The sequence below is a fragment of the Salmo trutta genome, chromosome 35, assembly GCF_901001165.1.
Source record: "Salmo trutta chromosome 35, fSalTru1.1, whole genome shotgun sequence".
Taxonomy (NCBI): Eukaryota; Metazoa; Chordata; class Actinopteri; order Salmoniformes; family Salmonidae; genus Salmo; species Salmo trutta.
The window spans coordinates 25,366,943-25,387,567 of NC_042991.1; the positions used below are offsets into that span (position 1 = coordinate 25,366,943).

General features: G+C 42.6%; 2 protein-coding genes across 5 annotated transcripts in view; both read left to right on the forward strand.

Moving 5' to 3' along the window:
• Window positions 1-11,060, forward strand: part of LOC115174921 (ubiquitin-conjugating enzyme E2 J1) — a 43,529-nt gene extending 32,469 nt beyond the window's left edge. For all 4 annotated transcript variants that reach the window (XM_029733949.1, XM_029733950.1, XM_029733952.1 and 1 more), the window contains 4 exons: window positions 807-912; window positions 3,136-3,262; window positions 3,724-3,840; window positions 9,559-11,060. In XM_029733949.1, coding sequence (XP_029589809.1) covers window positions 807-912; window positions 3,136-3,262; window positions 3,724-3,840; window positions 9,559-9,843 — 635 coding nt within the window. In that variant the 3' untranslated portion in view covers window positions 9,844-11,060. The remainder of the gene's footprint in view (window positions 1-806; window positions 913-3,135; window positions 3,263-3,723; window positions 3,841-9,558) is intronic.
• A 567-nt stretch (window positions 11,061-11,627) lies between these two features.
• The window catches only part of LOC115174922 (gamma-aminobutyric acid receptor subunit rho-2), a 28,637-nt gene continuing 19,639 nt past the window's right edge, over window positions 11,628-20,625 (forward strand). The window contains exons 1-2 of the mRNA XM_029733953.1: window positions 11,628-11,966; window positions 13,450-13,559. Coding sequence (XP_029589813.1) covers window positions 11,845-11,966; window positions 13,450-13,559 — 232 coding nt within the window. The 5' untranslated portion in view covers window positions 11,628-11,844. The remainder of the gene's footprint in view (window positions 11,967-13,449; window positions 13,560-20,625) is intronic.

Sequence of the window (20,625 nt, forward strand, 5' to 3'; positions counted from 1 at the left end):
TTGGCCAAGTCGCAGTTGGAAATGAGAACTTGTTCTCAACTAGCCTACTTGGTTAAATAAAGGTGAAATATATATATATATTTTTTAAAAGCCAATGAGTCCATGGCCCAGAGATTGGACATCCCCCACTGGGTTTTTAGTGTCTCAGCTCTCCACTACAGGTTCACTCCAGGGGGGGGCAGCTGCATTGATTCTTAGCTTATGTTTGTTCTGCAGTACCATGTGCAGTACCATGAGCCCACAGTTGTAATAATTTGTAGAGAGAGAATTCAGACTGATATCACCTTGAGAGCATTCTTCCACCAAATCATTATCTGTTGAAACGGGCTTTCACTGTGTATCAGGCCTCCTTAACCTCTCTTCTCTTTTCCCTGTAGCTGTTTTCTCACCAGCTGTCCATTCTTTGCCTCCAGTCAGCCTGCTACTTGATTTCATAGGTGTTTATAATGTACATTCTAGCCTTTTTACAAATGTTTTTATTGGTTTTGAGTTGTTAGAAACCCCTGAAGCTGACAGAAGCCCTCCCAACATTTTGTGAAAAGTGTCCCATCATGTCAGCTGGAGAATGCTATTTGAGGAGTTGCAGTGGCGAATGTCCTCAGAGATGCTTTCTAAATCCAGGCTTACGCAGTAGAAAACAAAGCATTACTCCCGCAACGCATTACATAACATGGGTGGCGAACTTGACAGAATGTGCCGTGGTATTTCATGTGATTTAGCGACTCCCTTTATCCACTGCTGTTACGAGTCGACAGACAGTTTTGGGGGGTTTTGTCTTTCATCATTTTTCTGTTTCTCCCTTTCAGTTAGAACGGCACTAATAGCTATAATCGGATTCATGCCAACCAAAGGGGAGGGTGCAATCGGATCCCTTGATTATAATCCAGAGGAGAGGAGAGGCCTGGCCAAAAAGTAAGATTACACAGATTAAACCCTCCACTGTTTCCACTTTACTCTCTTTCCAATGCAAAGATTAAGCCATGCAAGTCTAAGTACACACGGCTGGTAGGTACAGTGAAACTGCGAATGGCTCATTAAATCAGTTGAGTGTCTGCACTGAGGGAGGGATGGATGGATGAATGGTGGTGATAACAATGACTGGGAGGGGAGCAACACAACAACACAACAGTCTGGGGTGAAATGTCTGTTTGCTGTTTGTTTCAATGTGTAATCCTTAAACGCATCATTTCATGTATGGTGGATACTTGTATCAAGCACTAGCTTTACATACAATTAGATGGACTAACTGGATATACATCAAATCATATTGTATTTATCACCTGTGCAGAATACAACAGGTGTACTTACAAGCCCTTAAACAACAATGTAGTTTTAAGAAAATTAGTTAAGAAAATATTTACTAAATAAACAAAAGTAAAAACATGTAAATAAAAGTAATACAATAACATAACAATAATGAGGCTATATACAGGGGGTACCGGTACCGAGTCAATGTGTGTGGATACAGGTTAGTCAAAGTAATTTGTACATGTAGGGAGAGGTAAAGTGAGAACATATAGTGATAGACAGGTGTTTATTAACAAAGTTGAGAATAAAGTGATGCTTATGCAAGCATGTCATGTAATTAACCCCTGGGCCACAGTGGATGTGCCCTCTACAAATAGCTATGGTCATTGCCAGGGAAACAAAGGCATGTCTGGGCATGTTGTTGCTCATTCTTCTCCTCTTATTGTTATGGGTCTCTCCCTCTGAAGAAACATGCAAAAGCTCTGTTGGAGAAGGATAAAAAATGTGTGGGGGGTCCAAGAGCTGTGTCCCAAATGGCACCCTATTGCCTTTATAGTGTATTCCTTTTGACCAGGGCTCTGGTTCGAAAATATACAATAAAGGGAATAGGGTGCCATTTGTGACGCATCCCAGATGACTGTCTGTTCTATTAACACATACAGACAGGGGTCTTTAGCGACTGGCTGTTTCATTAACACATGAAGATGAGATGTGACACGGGAACATATCCTTGTCTATAAATACATACAGTACACTGCCTGCCTGTTTATCTTCCTGATGAAAGAAAGGTCCATGTTTCACAAAGGGCTGTCGTGGCTGCGGTTGAGACAGCAACTTTGCTTTGATTCAAAAATTCCTTCTTGGTTGTCTCCGTACCCTATGGTAATTGTGAGAGCTGTCAGTCAACACCAGGGCCAGGGGCCCCTAGCAGGAATCAGATAAACAGCAGCACAGAAGAAGAATTCAGAGTTTTCAGAGTTGGCTCTGTTTCCTGACAGAAAAGTAAACTGCTGGAGAAGTTTTGCTGGCTGGCAGGCTGCTGTAATGACGAGCGTTAATAATGCAGAAGTTAGCGGAGGAAAATTTTCAGATGGTTGTCTTTTCTGCCTATAAAAATAATAATATTGGTTGAGTGGGAAAGCACATTGGAAAAATAGCAACTCTTGGGAGGTGATGCTTGACTTCATTGATGGAATTGTATTTTATATTTATATTGGTGTAGCTGTCAATATTCACAGTTGAATGTTGTCTTCACATAATGAGTTTCAATCCATCCGTCAAATTGCCATCTACCCACCCACATGACTCATCTTTGACAAACCAAATCTCTAAGAAGTTTTTACGTTTCTCTACGTTTTTTGTGTGTTGTGATGGGAGCTCCTGTCTGACTCAAAGTAAACAGCCTTGTGATCAGAGAGCATCAGCCAACATATCTCAACAGGGTTTCTGTCATAGAGGATATAGGCCCAGATTGGCTCAGTAAACCTAGGCCTGTGTCCCAAATTATACCCTATGCCCTATAAAGTGCACTACAGGTCAAAAGTAGTGCACTATATAGGGTGCCATTTGCGGTGGACACCCAGACTCTGGAAACCCCTCAGATCTCCTACCTGGATCAACTTTAATACAGCTGTATAGGACTAGGAAACGGCTTTGACTTTTATCACTTAATGCCTCCAAAACGTACACTAATCCAGGCCCTCCTTTCCTTAGGGGGCTGCTAGGGGTGAATGATTTCCCCTCGTTTGTATACTGGTTTTATTGAGTCATCTAATATATTCTTTACCCTTCTCGTCAGATGAATCCATTGGGCTCCTGGAAAAGTCAATGGAAACCCTTTCTGCCCCTAACTTGCCTAACGCTCCCTCCCTGCCGACCCACTGACAGATCCCAGGACTTCTGCTGTGAGACGTGTGGCTGCTCCTTGCGCTCTGCCCTCCTAGGTCCCTCCCCCACTAACCCCAGTCCAGATGACCAAGAGGACCAAGAGCTCGCCCAGCAGATCAACTTCAAGGTGTGCTTGCCGCTGCCAGCCACAGTCCTACCCCATCCACGTATTGTTGTTTATTTTCATTCTAGTCCAGTGACTTCAGAAGTGTTACCAGTTGTCAGAATTGGATGAATTGTGTTTCCATGTCTTTACCCATTCGTGCTTCAAGCAGTCACAGACAGAAAAGACAATGGGCTTTTCACCCGAGGAATATTGTCTCGGGCCTGTGGCCAGAGCTAGAGTATATACTGTATTCTCCGACATTGCTCATCCAAATATTTACATATTCTTAATTCCATTCCTTCACTTTAGATGTGTGTATTGTTGTGAAATTGTTAAATATGACTTGTTAGATATTACTGCACTGTTGGAGCTAGAAACACAAGTATTTCGCTACACCCGTAACATGTGTATGTGACCAATACAATTTGATTTGAATACATTGTGGGTGACAGAAGCCATTTCCTGTGTGTTGCTTCCTGCAGGCAGAAGCCAGGCAGGCTAGTGAGAGCACAGGGGCAGAGAGCGGGCCCTCCACAGACCCCCGGGGAGAGACGTCCACCTTGTGGGGACAGGAGGAGGAAGAGGCCCACGCTGAGCAGGTGAGACGAACACCACCAGGGTTATGCTAGCTAGATTGTGATGGACTGAGAGATCCAGCTGGAGTAGAATTCCAGCATCCCGGAGTTGCCTCTTCACTGTTGACGTTGAGACTAGTATTTTGCAGGTACTATTTAATGAAGCAGCCAGTTGAGGACTTGTGAGGCGTCTGTTTCTCAAACTAGACACTCTAATATACTTGTCCTCTTGCTCAATTGTGCACCGGGGCCTCCCACTCCTCTTTCTATTCTAGTTAGAGACAGTTTGCGCTGTTCTGTGAGGGGAGTAGTACAGAGCATTGTACGATATCTTCAGTTTCTTGGCAATTTCTCGCATGGAATAACCTTAACTCTTGAGACTCTCATCCCGTTAGCGGGATCATTTTCCAGCGAAAAACTCCTAGCGACATTAGCATAACGAAATTCAATATTTTTTTTTTCAAATATAGGACTGTCTCATATCGTTTTATAGATACACCTCTCTTGAATCGACCCTCGTTGTCCGATTTCAAAAAGGTTTTACAGGAAAAGCACAATATTAGATTATGTTAGAGGAGTACATGGTAAAAGTAGCATCATATGAATTTTCCGACCAAGCACATGCATCACATATAACCAAAAAACAGCTAAATGCAGCACTAACCTTTTACAAACATCATCAGATGACACACCTAGGACATCATGTTACACACAGCATGCAATCTTTTGTTCAATAAAGGTCATATTTCTATATAAAAACAGCATTTTACATCGGCACCTGACGTTGACTAACTATTTTCCCATAAAATGCGTCCCGGGAAACAGTGCTACAATTTTATAAATTACTATTCGAAAACGATTTTTTTTTTTATATTGTCAATCTAAGATTTATAGATGAATATCTCTTGAAAACACCAGTCATAACAGATTTTAAATTAACTTTACAGGGTAATCACACTTTGAGATAAAAGGGGATGCGATACTCAGAAAATGAGCTAGAAAGCCTAGCTCGTCGCCATCTTGGAACAATCGCACATCACATCTGATCTTGTATAATATTGCCAATAATCCCTCACCTTTAGTTGTCTTCATCAGAAAGCACTTCCAGGAATCCCAGGTCCACGACAAATGTATTTTCGGTCGAAAAAGTCCATCCTTTATGTTCCATTAGCTTGCTGTTGTTAGCGCGTCCTAAGGCTGTAACCAAATGTTGATCCGTGCGCGACACTTGGCTAACGAAAAACCGTTAGGTTCGTTCAAACATGTCAAACGTTGTATAACATTAATCTTCAGGGCCTGTTTCAACAAGAGAGCCAATAAGATTCGAGTGGGACGATTTCATTGTGTTTCAAAACGTTTCCAAAGGTGGGGGCAGACACGGTCGCCGACGTCACAATGCTGATGGCCCTCCTACTGTGACCAATTGCCACATCGTCTCCTACACTGAGTTTCGACAGTAGAAGCCTCAAAACACTTTGTAAAGACTGGGGACATCTAGTGGATGCACTGAAAAGTGCTCAATTATAATTTTTTCACGTTGTGAATTACAGGGAAGGCTGTGAAGTCGAGTCCACAATTCAGAATCCCACTTCCTGGTTCAATCGGTCTCGGGGTTTTGACTGCCATACGAGTTCTGTTATACTCACAGACACCATTCAAACAGTTTTAGAAACTTTAGGGTGTTTTCTATCCATATAAAATAAGTATATGCATGTCCTAGCTTCTGAGTTTGATTAGTAGGCCGTTGAAAATGGGAACGAATATTTTCCAAAATGCGCTGTGGCGCCCCCAGTGGTAGGATATACGCAAGAGGTTAATTTCTCAGAACAAGAATAGACTGATGAGTTTCAGAAGAAAGTTATTTGTTTCTGGCCATTTTGAGCCTGTAATCAAACCCACAAATGCTGCTGCTCCAGATACTCAACTAGTCTAAAGAAGTTTTATTGCTTCTTTAATCATAGCAATAGTTTTCAGCTGTGCTAACATAATTGCAAAAGGGATTTCTAATGATCAATTAGTCTTTTAAAATTATAAACTTGGATTAGATAACACAACGTGCCATTGGAACACAGGAGTGATGGTTGCTGATAATGGGCCTATGTAGATATTCCATACAAAATCTGCCGTTTCCAGCTACAATAGTCATAATGTCTACACTGTATTTCTGATAATTTTGATGTTATTTTACTGGACAAAAAATTAACTTTAAGGTAGTGTACATGGACAGAGAAATAACAATATACTGAAGATATTTGCTATGTTGGGGGATTATTCATTTATTTGCCATAGATGAGGTTGGCATGGTTGCACACGATTATTGTGCCTTGTCGCAGAAGACGTCCCAAAGTCTATTTTCTCCAGCAACGTCATCTGTATTATTCTTGAACCATTAAATAAAAAAAGTTAATTATGAAAGGTATAGAAAGGGGCGGCCGGTGGTCCCTGGGCTCCAGAACAGAGGATTAAAGGGAGAATATGGCAATGTTGTTATCCCGTAAATCATCCCTCATCTCTCATAGTGCTTTATGTAATGTTGTGGCTCCGCTGTGCTACATCAGCCACTGTCACTCACTCAGTGAACATCCCTTTTTAAATCACTGTGTTTAATGGCTCGGTGGGTAATATTGTATGATGACGGTGCAGGCGACACTCTGCTCTCTGGCCCTACAGCTTCTCCAGGGTTCTCCAACTCCGTGTCAATGAGGCATGATGCCACTGTCTAGCAGTCACCTATGACAACATTAAAGATAACTGTGATAGGTGTTTTCTTATAAACCGATTATAGCTGGATATCATCGTTATAATGTATTATTTTAGTAAAAGGCATAAGCTGACTCACGCCCAAAAATGTTGTGTAGAGCTTTACTCCCTATTCACCCATAACTATATGGCCAAGCACGACTCCAACACCATCATTAAGTTTGCCGGCAACACAACAGTGGTAGGTCTGATCATTGACAATGATGAAACAGCCATAGGGAGGAGGTCAGAGACCTGGCCGTGTGGTGCCAGGATAACAACTTCTCCCTCAACGTAACCAAGACAAAGGAGATGATTGTGGACGACAGAAAAAAGGAGGACCGAGCACACCCCCATTCTCATCAACGGGGCTGCAGTGGAGCAGGTTGAGAGCTTCAAGTTCCTTGGTGTCCACATCACCAACAAACTATCATGGTCCAAACACACCAAGACAGTCATGAAGAGGGCATGGCAACACCCATTCCCCCTTAGGAGACTGAAAAGATTTGGCATGGGTCCTCAGATCCTCAAAAAGTTCAACAGCTGCACCATCAAGAGCATCTTGACTGGTTGCATCACCGCCTGGTATGGCAACTGCACGGTAAGGTACTACACTACAGAGGGTAGTGCGTACGGCCCAGTAAATCACTGGGGCCAAGCTTCCTGCCATCCAGGACCTCTACCAGGCGGTGTCAGAGGAAGGCCCAAAAATTGCCAAGGACTCCAGCCACACTAGTCATAGACTGTTCTCTCTGCTACCGAACGGCAAGCGATATCGGAGCGCCAAGTCTAGGTCAAAAAAGCTTCTTAACAGCTTCTACCCCCAAGCCATAAGACTCCTGAACAGTTAATCAAATGGCTACCCGGACTGTTTGCATTGTTCCCCCCCCCCCCCATTTTTACACTGCTACTACTCTCTGTTTATTATCCATGCATAGTTATTTTACCTCTACCTACATGTACATATTACCTCAATTACCTTGACTAACCGATGCCCGCGCACATTGACTCTGTACCGTAACCCCCTGTATGTATGTATATATATATATATATATATATATAGCCTCGTTACTGTTATTTTATTGTTGCTCCTTAATTATTTGTTATATTTCTTCTTTATATATATAAAAATTTTACAACATTGTTGGTTAAGAGCTTGTAAGTATTTCACAGAAAGGTCTACCTACACCTGTTGTATTCGGCGTATGAGATAATAACATTTTGATTTAGGTGCTGACTAACAGAGAGTAAACTGTAAAAAGACAAAAGAAAGGTCACTAATTTTGCTCCAAGACATTGAATGGGTCTAGCAACCAACGTTTCAGCATGCAGTGCCTTCCTCTGCGTGCCGGACCATTGGTTGCTAGACCCATTCAATGTTTGGGAGCATAATTCGTGTGCAACTTAATTTTTATAATGTATTATAATTTTTTGGGTTGAAAATATGACAGGAAAACATGGCCATTTCCAATCATGGTAAAGATGAGTGTGAGTATGTCTATTCATACTAGAAAGAGTCTATGTAGATTGGGATTAAATCCCTCTGAACTGACCTGAGAGAGAGAGGGACAGTCAAAAAAATGTACTTGCCATCTGCTGCAGGATGCAGTAATAAACGACCGCTATAACCTCTGACCGGGAGAGGGACCGACTGACTTCCCCCCTATAGAAATAGAATAGATCATTCTGGTTCTGTGATTATCCCACCCATTAACTGCATCGTCACTGCCTGTCTTGCTCTTCCTATATCAAACTGAACAGAGTGATGTAGACAGGATTACAGCTCCCTGCTCTGTCCCAATGTCTCTCTCTGCATGACAGCCCTCCCTGTCCTGCAGCCATCCCCTAATTAGGAGTAACATTCAGCTTTCTCTCTCGGTGTAAAACCTGAGCTGTACCCTATTGCTCACTGTTTAGTTGTCATGCTTAAAGCTGCTTTGAAGAGTTCCCCCTTAAAACAACCGACTGTAGCGTTTTTGTTAAATTCAACTGCGTTGGTTTGACTGCACTACAAGGACAGTTAGTCCCAAGCAGATTCATAATGTATACAGTGCCTTCGGAAAGTATTCAAACCCCTTGACTTTTTCCACGTTTTGTTACGTTACAGCCTTATTCTAAAATGGATTAAATAGTTTTCCCCCCTCAGTCCACACACATTACCACATAAAAAACCTAAACTTATTTTTGCTTTATCATTAACAAATGTATTAAAAATAAAAAACGGAAATATCACATTTACATACCCTTTACCTAGTACTTTGTTGAAGCAACTTTGGCAGTGATTACAGCATCGAGTCATCTTGGGTATGACACTAGAAGCTTGGCACACCTGTATTTGGGGAGTTTCTCCAATTCTTCTCTGCAGATCCTCTCAAGCTCTGTCAGGTTGGATGGGGAGCGTCGCTGCACAGCAATTTTCATGCCTCTCCAGAGATGCTCGATCAGGTACAAGTCCAGGCTCTGGCTGGGCCACTCAAGGACATTCACAGACTTGTCACAAAACCACTCCCGAGTTGTCTTGGCTGTGTGCTTAGGGTCGTTGTCCTGTTGGAAGGTGAACCTTCGCCCCAGTCTGAGGTCCTGAGCACTCTGGAGCAGATTTTCATTAAGGATCTCTCTGTACTTTGCTCTGTTCATCTTTCCCTCGATCCTGACTAGTCTCCCAGTCCCTGCCGCTGAAAAACATAGATTGATGAGGGGGAAAAACTATTTCATCAATTTTTGAATATGTGGAAAAAGTCAAGGGGTACAAATACTTTCTGAATGCACTAAAGCCCTAAGCATGGTTGTGTGTGTAGTGTCTGTGTATTCGTAAAGTGTGTGTGTAACTGTTGTATGCACGTGCGTGGGTTCTTGTATTGTGGGTGTGTGTCTGCATGCACGTGTGCACCATGTTGAACGGAATGTGTGTGTTTATTCGTAGTGTGTGTGTGTGTGTGTGTGTGTGTGTGTGTGTGTGTTGGACCACAGTCTGATCCTGTGTATGCTATGCTGTGCTCCCAGCAGGCCGAGGCGGCTCCAGCTGCCAGTGAGGACGAGCCATGTCCCACAGCCCCAAGCAGCCGTTCTCTCAGCCCCCGCCAGCGCCGGGCCCAGCAGCACCAGAGAGAGCCCCCCAGCAGGCCCACCTTCCCTGCCTTCCCCCACACAGCCTCCCCCCACCCCCCTCAGGACGCCAGCCACACAGGCTCTGTGGTGCTCATCATGGTGCTCGCCCTGCTCCTGGCTGCCCTCATCTTCCGCAGGATCTACCTGACCAACGAGTACAAGTTTGACTACGAGCTGTGATGACACTGACCTGAACTTCCCCAGACCACCTGACCATGACACCCTAGCTGGCAACAAATTGACTTTATCTCTTTACATTGTCAGCCTAGAGCCCTGGAAAACTATGGACAGCCCCCCCATTCATAGAGGGTTAGGCATAGCTTTGGTGACTGTTTCTCCCACTAAGTAAAGAGGGCTTGCTTTACAATGAGGGTAGCCTGCATTCCTGTGTAGGATGGGGTCCACCTCCAAGGTGTCTTTTATTACTTTGAAATGACTCTAAACTGTACCACATTTTAAAGAAAGGTCCAAACCTTTATAGAACACAGACACTGTGGGTTGTATTCACAAAATGTCTGAGTAGGAGTGCTGATCTAGGATCAGGTCCCCCATGTCCATATAATCTAATTCATTATGATCTCAAATAAAAATAGATCCGCACTCCTGAGGTGCTTTATGAATACGGCCTGTATCTCTACTTTTTATTTTGTCAGGCAACTGTTTATCATGGACTGCTGCTTGCTCTCATTTAAACAAGTTAATGCTGTATCATATGACTTGTAAACAATGAAAACTACTACATTGATTTGTTTGTCTCAAATAATTAATTGTGCACAGGGAATCAATATGCATAATAAATTGTATACAGATAAGATGCTAATTATTTCTGCTCAAATATTACGCCATTGACATTTTTTATTGGTTAGCCAATTCTCCGGTGGTTTCTACTTTAGCGGCAGCAGATACAGTGCAGCCTTCTATACACATACGTCTGTCAATCTTAGCCTGAGTGTCAGTTTGTTTCTGCTCTCTTGCCAATTTCATGCTGTTCATACTGTAGGAACCTGGCATTATCACTGATTGGGTCCAAAGATACTGAGATGGGGATGAGGCAATAAACCATTGTCAACACAAGCGCTTCAGAAAGGGAGATTATACAAGAAAGAGGCTGTATGACTTTAGGCCTAACTTTTTGAAGTCCTCACAAGAAATGGATTGGGGACTAATGCAAAGCAATTTAAATATTGTGGTTACATTGTACTTCAAGGAAAATATAATGTCCAGAGTAAGTCCTCTCTGTCAGTTGTGGTCTCATGTATAAGAGCTTTGTTCACGTGAACACTGAATCCATTGCAGACAACTTCATGTTTTAAGATGGCATTCACACATCGTTTCAGACTGTATTTGAATGCTACATATGAACATTGTATCAGGAAATAAATGTGTCACAGTTTAAAGATGCTGTAATGTTATTTACTAGGTCTTGATGGATAACACACACACACACACACCTTCCAGTATGTGTTCACTCAAATCTGTATTCTTAGGCTATGCACTTGCTGTTGATATGAGACTTGATTCCAAGGCCTTTTACATGATCAGTATATGCAAAGAGATTCCCCAGTTGTTGCAGAGATGTTTATTAAGCACAGATCCATATATATCATTTTACATTTACATTTTAGTCATTTAGCAGACGCTCTTATCCAGAGCGACTTACAGTAGTGAATGCATACACTTCATACATATTATTTTTTTTACATTTTTTTTTCGTACTGGTCCCCCATGGGAATCGAACCCACAACCCTGGCGTTGCAAACACCATGCTCTACTAACTGAGCCACACACTTTTTGGTTTTTCGAAAGTGCCCAGAAAGCTGTGCGAATTCTAAGTATGTTACGTCACTTGATCGAGGATGCCCTGGAATGTGGTCATATCATTATACTGTAGCTAAAACAGAGCTGCTGCTGCTGCTGAAGCTGCGCGCGGTGCCTTGGTTTGGAGTGCGTTGAAACTAACCGCTGTGGACCAATCAGGGAGCAATAACCGGGACAAGCCGCTTGGCGTCGTAAACATATCTGTCGTTGTTACTTAATCAACCGACACACTGCCTCACTACAATGCATGTTACCACACATGTTCTGCTTTAGATCAGAATACGCTACAATGCTCAAACCATTGCGGACGTCGATTAAAGGGATTTCTTCACTCACTCGACGACTTTTGAGTTTTCACACATAATGCCTTATTATATTAAGTTCCTGTTTTTAATTTTTTGCTTGATACTTATCGGGGAATGCCGAAAGCACAAAAGTAGGAAAAGGAGGTGGTCCGGGGCGGTAGAATCTCACAAGCATGGCGCGTAAGTACCTGGATCCTTACCCTTTTTGACAGTTCATCCAAATAGGAGAAAATGGGCGTGTTACATTCGCCACATGTTACTTTCTTCCCATCTCCCCATGATTTTATTGTTTCATTTGCACGTTCACTCTTTAATTTGCAATTTAAAGCAACTGGGGGTCATCATGCCATGACCCTCTTTCTTTGGTTAAATTCTGCACTTGTAAACGGACCCTTGCGTTCCGTTTGATTTTAATATTTATTCGATTAAATTTGTCACGTTCCAATCATTGATGGCTCGTGTCAGTAATGTAAAACCAGTTATAGTCGTTGACACTATGTAAATATTAGCCTAGGGGTGGTCTGGATTTGATGGGGATTGCGCAACGGGTAAACCATGCCGGTGCGTAAAGATGATCCAGAGCGCAGTGCGCATTGGTGGGAAGGATGTAATGGGTGGACCCTGTCTACGCAGAGATGTCATGAATCATCCCTATCTGCAAGTTTCATCATCCATACAATTCATTTGAACCTTGCATCATTATTCTGCATCATACTTCACTGTCGGTTGTGCTATGCTCTGCTTCAGATGACCCTTGATGTGTTCCGTCATTATTAATAATGAGAGGCGATCCACATGTGAGGTTGTTCAATGACACAACTCTGTCAAATGCACTTGAAATACAGTAAGGGCAGAACATGTTAATGTAATCTGCCAGATTTAACAGTCCCATGGTGACAAAGGATGACCTGGGTTCTCCAGCCGGTTCTCAGGCTCCCTTGCTGTATTACAAGTAGCCCACCAATGTCTGTTATTCTTGCATATTGAGTTATAACATGATACATTTTTGTCCATTACAAAGTATAGGATTACAATTCCAAATCGACCCCTAACATGAACCGTACGTTTCACTATTAATTGCGCAAAATCACAATCACACCAAGCGTGCCTGCCGGTGCCTGGATACACTTTGCAAACGCTATCCCGGTAAAAGTGGTTGTCTGGTGGTTTAATTAGCCAGCCTCCACGCGTTTAATAATTGTCACCACCTCTATTTTAGGACGTCGTTGAAACAGGCATAGGCGCGCGTAAACGCGTAAATTGAGTCTGATGGGGGTCTATTTGGAACAGAGTTTGCCCTGTCTTCACTGAGCTTTATTTCCAAGGAACAGAATAAATACAGAGTATGGGAACTTACTTCGACCCATGTTATCCTCAACTAACAAACATACCACAAACGGGTTAGATAAGACCACCTTGAGAGCAAAGCATAGTAGGTTTCTCTTGATTATTTGAGGGCATGCACTACACACACACACAAACACTTATGTTGTAAAGTCTGTGTTCTTACCCCTAATCGTTCTGTGCCTTTCATAATCTCACTGTTGTGGTTTCAGAGTCATTTTAAAGGTGGTTGTATGGTTCTCTGTAAGGAGTAAATGGAAACTTTACACTGTTATCTTCCAATCTTTTCAGAAGTATTGATTGCTGTTTTCTTTTGTAGTCCACTGACTGGAAAAAAGATAGTTGATAACACCAAATCTCACAAGGTGAAGACAGACCACCTGCTGCGAGTTGATGACCATGATTTTACCATGAGACCAGCCTTTGCAGGTAAGGACATAGGTCTAAACTAATTGGCTGATGTTACTAAAGTAGACTTCAGTGCCCTCTAGAGCAGGTTTGGGCAACTGGCGGCCCGTCTGTGCCCCCCCTTTTGTAGGATCAACCTCGCAAGGTGGGACTGGGGGGGGGGGGGGGGGGGGGGCAATACAATTTTGCTTATGGCCTCCAAAAGGCTAGGGCAGGCTCTGACAGCATGTATGGTTAGAGATATGGGTACGCAGACCCGCGAGCCACTCCGGCCCCTCATGATGAGTTCAGATTTTTGTGGCCCCCACCCCCAACAAAGTTGCCCATCCTAGCTCTAGAGGTATTAGGCCTGGCGAAGGGGCACTGATATCACTGTTCAAATCAGGGCTGCAAAACTGTTCCTCCAGGGCCACAGCAGTGTGTGTTTGTCTCCATGTTTGTTCTCCTTGGGCAATCAGATGTTTCTAGTCTCTCTGCACAATCAATTAGTGGCATTAATGGATCAATTAACTGCCAGGATCAGCTAGCAAGGAATGTTCCTACTGGGCAAAAACTGATTGAATCAACATTGTTTCCACATAATTTCAACCACAAAACATCTACTTACTTGACGTGGAATAAACGTGGGAAAGTGATTGGATTAGCAGAAAGTCATCAACAGGACATTGTCTTTTTTTCACTTTTTCAACTTTTAACATAAATCCAAAGGCATGGTAACATTTATTGTTGATTTCACGTTGAAGTCACGTTAGTTGACAACTCACACCAAATGTAAATCAAAACTAGACTTTGAACCGATGTGCCCAAAGCTGGAAGCTACCAGTATATTATTGCATTGTAAAGGTGTTCTAGCCTGTATGGACATTGTTTTGCGAACAGTAATTAACAGTTTCAACATTTCTGCATGCCGTGTCGCATTATTCAAGTGTGTTAACTTCTGTTCAGCAGGAGTGGGGAGCAGCCCAGACTCCATGTGCAGGCTAGCAATGAATAAGTGGAGGGTGGAGCAGGCACAAGATTGATCCGTGAGACACATTTGACAGAAGTACCGAAAGTAACAAAAATTCTAGTACTGAACCATTTTTCATGTTCTAGTATCAAAAAAGTACAGAAGTTTCAGTTTACAATGCACCAGTTTAGTTCTGAAGGATGTCAAACAAAGAAAAGGACATCGATGTTCAATAGTAGTCTTTTCATATCAATAACAGGACCCCGGTGATTGGTCTGGAGCGTGAAGTCAGTCACAAGCTCTGCTGGGTGACTACTGCGTAGCAACCTAGCTGTGCTAAAAGCCCTGGTCTGCCCTAGAAAGCCTATGTAAATTGCAATAGCTAGAACGGCCACACCAAAAGAATGTAGTCGCCTGTTTTGGGCTTTAAAATTTGTTCATTATGATCAAGTTCGATCCCCACTGTGAATTATTTTTCAAGTTTTCTATGAGTCGAGATATTTAATTAAATAGTGACCCATTCTGACTACTACATTTATCCTCACACCGGACCCCGTGCTGACACAGACCAATCCCGGGCCGGCAGGCTACGAGGAGACTCTGGTTGACTCTTTCAGGCAGGATGAAAACGGCTACATCGACCATGATCCTATGCTAGTTACAGCCATTTTCACCACAGATAGAACAGTAGGTTAGTTTAAAAAATGTATTGCTTTCACCATGATCTTTAGCGATTTCTTTTGGTGCCATTCAACCCCATTCAGCAATATGGTGTGCTTCAAATTCAAGTATTTCCGGGTCCTACATAAAATGTTTTTTATATCTGTGAGTGGGACACACAGCCTTGTGTCCTGGAAGAGAGCGCTTTGGGAGATTCTAAAAGTATGTCTCATACAAACATTTTGAAAAGCTGACTTGTGTAAGCATCGTGACGTCTGTAAAAACGGTATTAATTTGGGTGGGTGATGTGTAGTGTTAGCTGTGTTTTCTTCCCTAGCTTCAAAAGGAAGCGGCCGTACAGTGTTGCTAATGAAAGCCTCTTACACTACTGCTGCCCACTCGCTGGAGGAATGTTATCTGACTGTGTGACGCTGTGACATGCCAGCAGGGGGTTTCTCTCCACACTGGGGTGGAGAAATCCCACTGTGAAGGAGCAACTGCATTGTCCCATTGCTCATAATAAACAGCTTTGTGTGACATTGTTATCACAAAGAACAGGCATTTTCACAGAGAGAGAAAAGTTAATTGTTTGGTTAGAATTAGGACTGTGCAAATGTAGTTTCTGTGGATGTTATTTCAGAGACGACGAGTGTGTGAGATTTTACATTATGCATACAGTGCTCTGCAGGTGGGAAGGCCTTTATGGGGATAAGCCTTCAAATATCCCCAGCATAAAGGTTAGAGCTGTTCCCATGTGTTTCAGGTTAAGACTGTAGGGAAGCACCCCTGCTGCTCAATAACCATTTCAACTTTTATAAATAGCAGACAAAAGAAGATTCACTTTTATATCCATGCAAGTTGTCTGCATGAAATCACCAGGAATATTCCATTTTGCAGATCGTTGGAAGTTTCTGGTTGGTTTCTGGTTTAGAATCCACCATCTAAACAATATTAGGATACTGAATCAAAGATTTTTCTGTTGTAGTGAATCTCATATTTGTCATACAGTACATCAAGTTCCACTTTGCTGTGTTCACCTATAAACGGAAGTTTTTCAAAAATTAAAAAATCTTCCACCGGGTATAAAACCCACCTGAGAAGTATATAGACCTTTCATGACTTAATCACATTTGCATTACACAGATTAATCAAATGTTCATTATGGTTTTTGCATCTCTCCCATTTCATTCCTATGATTTCGAAGAACATCCGCCAAAGCTATCCCATCAATGGGATTTCTTTCAGGAGTGAGCAGCGGTGTCTAATGCATGGGCTTAGGTTAGTGATCTGGCCAGGGATAACCAATGGTAGATTTACAGTTGCTAATCCATGCAAAGGGGAGCACTCCAGTGTTATTAAGTGAAATAGATATGGGCTATTTTTCATTCAGCATACTGTATATGTCTCTTCTAGACATTATGTGACCGCCACGTGCAACACTTGAATTTCTATCTATTTAAATCAGACATCTAATCCAGTGGAGGCTGCTGAGGGGAGGACGGCTCATAATAATGTCCGGAACGGAGAAAATGGAATGGCATCAAACACCTGGAAACCATGTGTTTTAATGCATTTGATACCATTCCACAAATTCCGCTCCAGTCCTTACCACAAGACTGCTCTCCCCAAATAAGGTGCCATCAACCTCCTGTGATCTGATCTGTGATACTTGTAGCTTGAAATACAGTGCCTTCGGAAAGTATTCTGACCCCTTGACTTTTTCCACATTTTGTTAAGTTAGAGCTTTATTTAAAAATATAGATTTTTTTTGCAATCTACACACAATACCCCATAATAACAAAGCGAAAACAATAGATTTTTTTTTTTTGCAACTGTATTACAAATAAAAAACAGATACCTTATTTACTTAAGTATTCAGACCATTGATCATCCTTGACATGTTTCTACAACTTGGAGTCGACCTGTGGTAAATTAAATTGATTTGACATGATTTGGAAAGGCACACACCTGTCTATATAAGGTCCCACAGTTGACAGTGCATGTCAGAGCAAAAACCAAGCCATGAGGTCGAAGGAATTCAAATCAAATCAAATTGTATTTGTCACATGCGCTGAATACAACAGGTGTAGACCTTTCACTGAAATGCTTACTTACAAGCCCTTAACCAACAACGCAGTTTTAAGAAAATACAAAAAAAAGTAAGAGATAAGAATAACAAATAATTAAACAGCAGCAGTAAATAACAATATCGGGGCTATATACAGGGGGTAACGTTAGAGTCAATGTGCGGGGGCACCGGTATTGAGGTAATATGTACATGTAGGTAGAGTTATTGTCCGTAGAGCTCCGAGACGGGATTGTGTCGAAGCGCAGATCTGGCGAAGGGTACCAAAACACTTCTGCAGCATTGAAGGTCCCCAAGAACACAGTGGCCTCCATCATTCTTAAATGGAAGAAGCTTGGAACCACCAAGACTCTTTTAGAGCTGGCTGAGCAATCAGGGGAGAAAAGCCTTGGTCAGGAGGTGACCAAGAACCCGATGATCACTCTGACAGAGCTCCAGAATTTACTAAAATGCACATGACAGCCCGCTTGGAGTTTGCCAAAAGGCACCTAAAGGACTCAGACCATAAGAAACAAGATTCTATGGTCTGATGTAACCAAGATTGAACTATTTTGCCTGAATGCCAAGCGTCACGTCTGGAGGAAACCTGGCCCATCCCTACGGTGAAGCATGGTGGTGTCAGAATCATGCTGTGGGGATGTTTTTCAGCGGCAGGGACTGGGAGACTAGTCAGGATTGAGGAAAAGATGAACAGAGCAAAGTACAGAGAGATCCTTGATGAAAACCTGCTCCAGAACGTTCGGGACCTCAGACTGGGGGCGAAGTTTCACCTTCCAACAGGACAATGACCCTAAGCACACAGCCAAGACAACATAGGAGTGGCTTCGGGAAAAGTCTCATAATATTTTTTATTTCACCTTTATTTAACCAGGTAGGCCAGTTGAGAACAAGTTCTCATTTACAGCTGCAACCTGGCCAAGATAAAGCAAAGCAGTGCGACAAAAACAGCAACACAGAGTTACACATAAACAAACGCACAGTCAATAACACAATAGAAAAGATAAATAGGAAAAACTATGTACAGTGTGTGCAAATGTAGAAGAGTAGGTAGGTAGGCAATAAATAGGCCATTGAGGCGAAATAATTACAATTTAGCATTAATACTGGAGTGATAGATGTGCAGATGATGATGTGCAAGTAGAGATACTTGCATAGTCACTTTAACTATACATTCATGTACATACTACCTCAATTGGGCCGACCAACCAGTGCTCCCGCACATTGGCTAACCGGGCTATCTGCATTGTGTCCCGCCACCCGCCAACCCCTCTTTTACGCTACTGCTACTCTCTGTTCATCATATATGCCTAGTCACTTTAACCATATCTACATGTACATACTACCTCAATCAGCCTGACTAACCGGTGTCTGTATGTAGCCTCGGTACTTTTATAGCCTCGGTACTGTATATAGCCTGTCTTTTTACTGTTTTGTTTCTTTACTTACCTATTGTTCACCTAACACCTTTTTTGCACTATTGGCTAGAGCCTGTAAGTAAGCATTTCCCTGTAAGGTCTACACCTGTTGTATTCGGCGCACGTGACAAATAAACTTTGATTTGATTTAATACTGGAGTGATAGATGTGCAGATGATGATGTGCAAGTAGAGATACTGGGGTGCAAAAGAGCAAGAGGGTAAGTAATAATATGGGGATGAGGTAGTTGGGTGTGCTATTTACAGATTGGCTGTGTACAGGTACAGTGTTCGGTAAACTGCTCTGACAGCTTATTCTTAAAGTTTGAGAGGGAGATATAAGACTCCAGCTTCAGTGATTTTTGCAATTCGTTCCAGTCATTGGCAGCAGAGAACTGGAAGGAAAGGCGGCCAAAGGAAGTGTTGGCTTTGGGGATGACCAGTGCAATATACCTGCTGGAGCGCGTGCTATGGGTGGGTGTTGCTATGGTGACCAGTGAGCAGAGATAAGGCGGGGCTTTACCTAGCAAAGACTTATAGATGACCTGGAGCCAGTGGGTTTGGCGACGGATATGTAGTGAGGGCTAGCCAACGAGAGCATACAGGTCGCAGTGGTGTGTAGTATATGGAGCTTTGGTGACAAAATGGATGGCACTGTGATAGACTACATCTAGTTTGCAGAGTAGAGTGTTTGGGGCTATTTTGTAAATGACATCGCCGAAGTCAAGGACCGGTAGGATAGTCAGTTTTACGAGGGTATGTTTGGCAGCATGAGTGAAGGAGGCTTTGTTTTGCGAAATAGGAAGCCGATTCTAGATTTAATTATAGATTGGAGATGCTTAATTTGAGTCTGGAAGGATAGTTTACAGTCTAACCAGACACCTAGGTATTAGTAGTTGTCCACATATTCTAGGTCAGAACCGTCCAGAGTAGTGATGCTAGTTGGGCGGGAGGGTGCGGGCAGCAATCGGTTGAAGAGCATGCACTTAGTTTTACTAGCATTTAAAAGTAGTTGGAGGCCACAGAAGGAGTGTTGTATGGCGTTGAAGCTCGTTTGGAGGTTTGTTAGCACAGTGTCCAAAGAATGGCCAGATGTATACAGAATGGTGTATACATCTGAAGTCCTTCAGTGGCCCAGCCAGAGCCTGGACTTAAACCGATCGAACATCTCTGGAGAGACCTGAAAATAGCTGTGCAGCGACGCTCCCTATCCAACCTGACAGCTTGGGAGAATCTGCATAGAAGAATGGGAGAAACTCCCCAAATACACGTGTGCCAAGCTTTCAGCGTCATACCCAAGAAGACTTGAAGCTGTAATCGCTGCCAAAGGTGCTTCAACAAAGTTCTGCATGGTCTGAATGCTTACGTAAATGTGATATTTCCAGTGGCGATGTTAGCATGTAAATCTTGGTGGGGCAAAAAAAATAAAAGAAAGTGGGATGCATGCCAGCAAAGCCACTACACAACACAACACTAAACAATACATTAATTGCACTATAACGGTGACAAACGGTGCCCACAAACTGTTAGGGCCTACATAAAGCTGTCCCAATATCAGTCCCAACATCTTACCACTGCTACACCTGGCCATCAGCAGAGCCTTGTCTGGCAGCGAAACAGTTCATTCAGCCTCATTTACTGCCTTTTTAAAAAACATAGCTGATATGGCTGACTTGCTTAAACAAATGTGGTTTCTAATGACAATTGATATGTGCAAACTATGGCATAAGGGGACGACAAACTGTTAAGAGGCAATCTGTAATTTCGATTAAGACATTAATGAGTGAGCTAGGATGGACGTAGTCAATATAACTATTTGTTCAGCACTTTTGAAATGTAGAATACAATATAATTCAGAACATGGGCCGTTCTTACAGTGTTCTCCCTGTACACCAAGTCAGAACCGTAGAATAAATAAAGGGTGTATATAAGCAGGCAATGTAAGCTCTTACAAAATGTTATGATTACATTTCTCTAA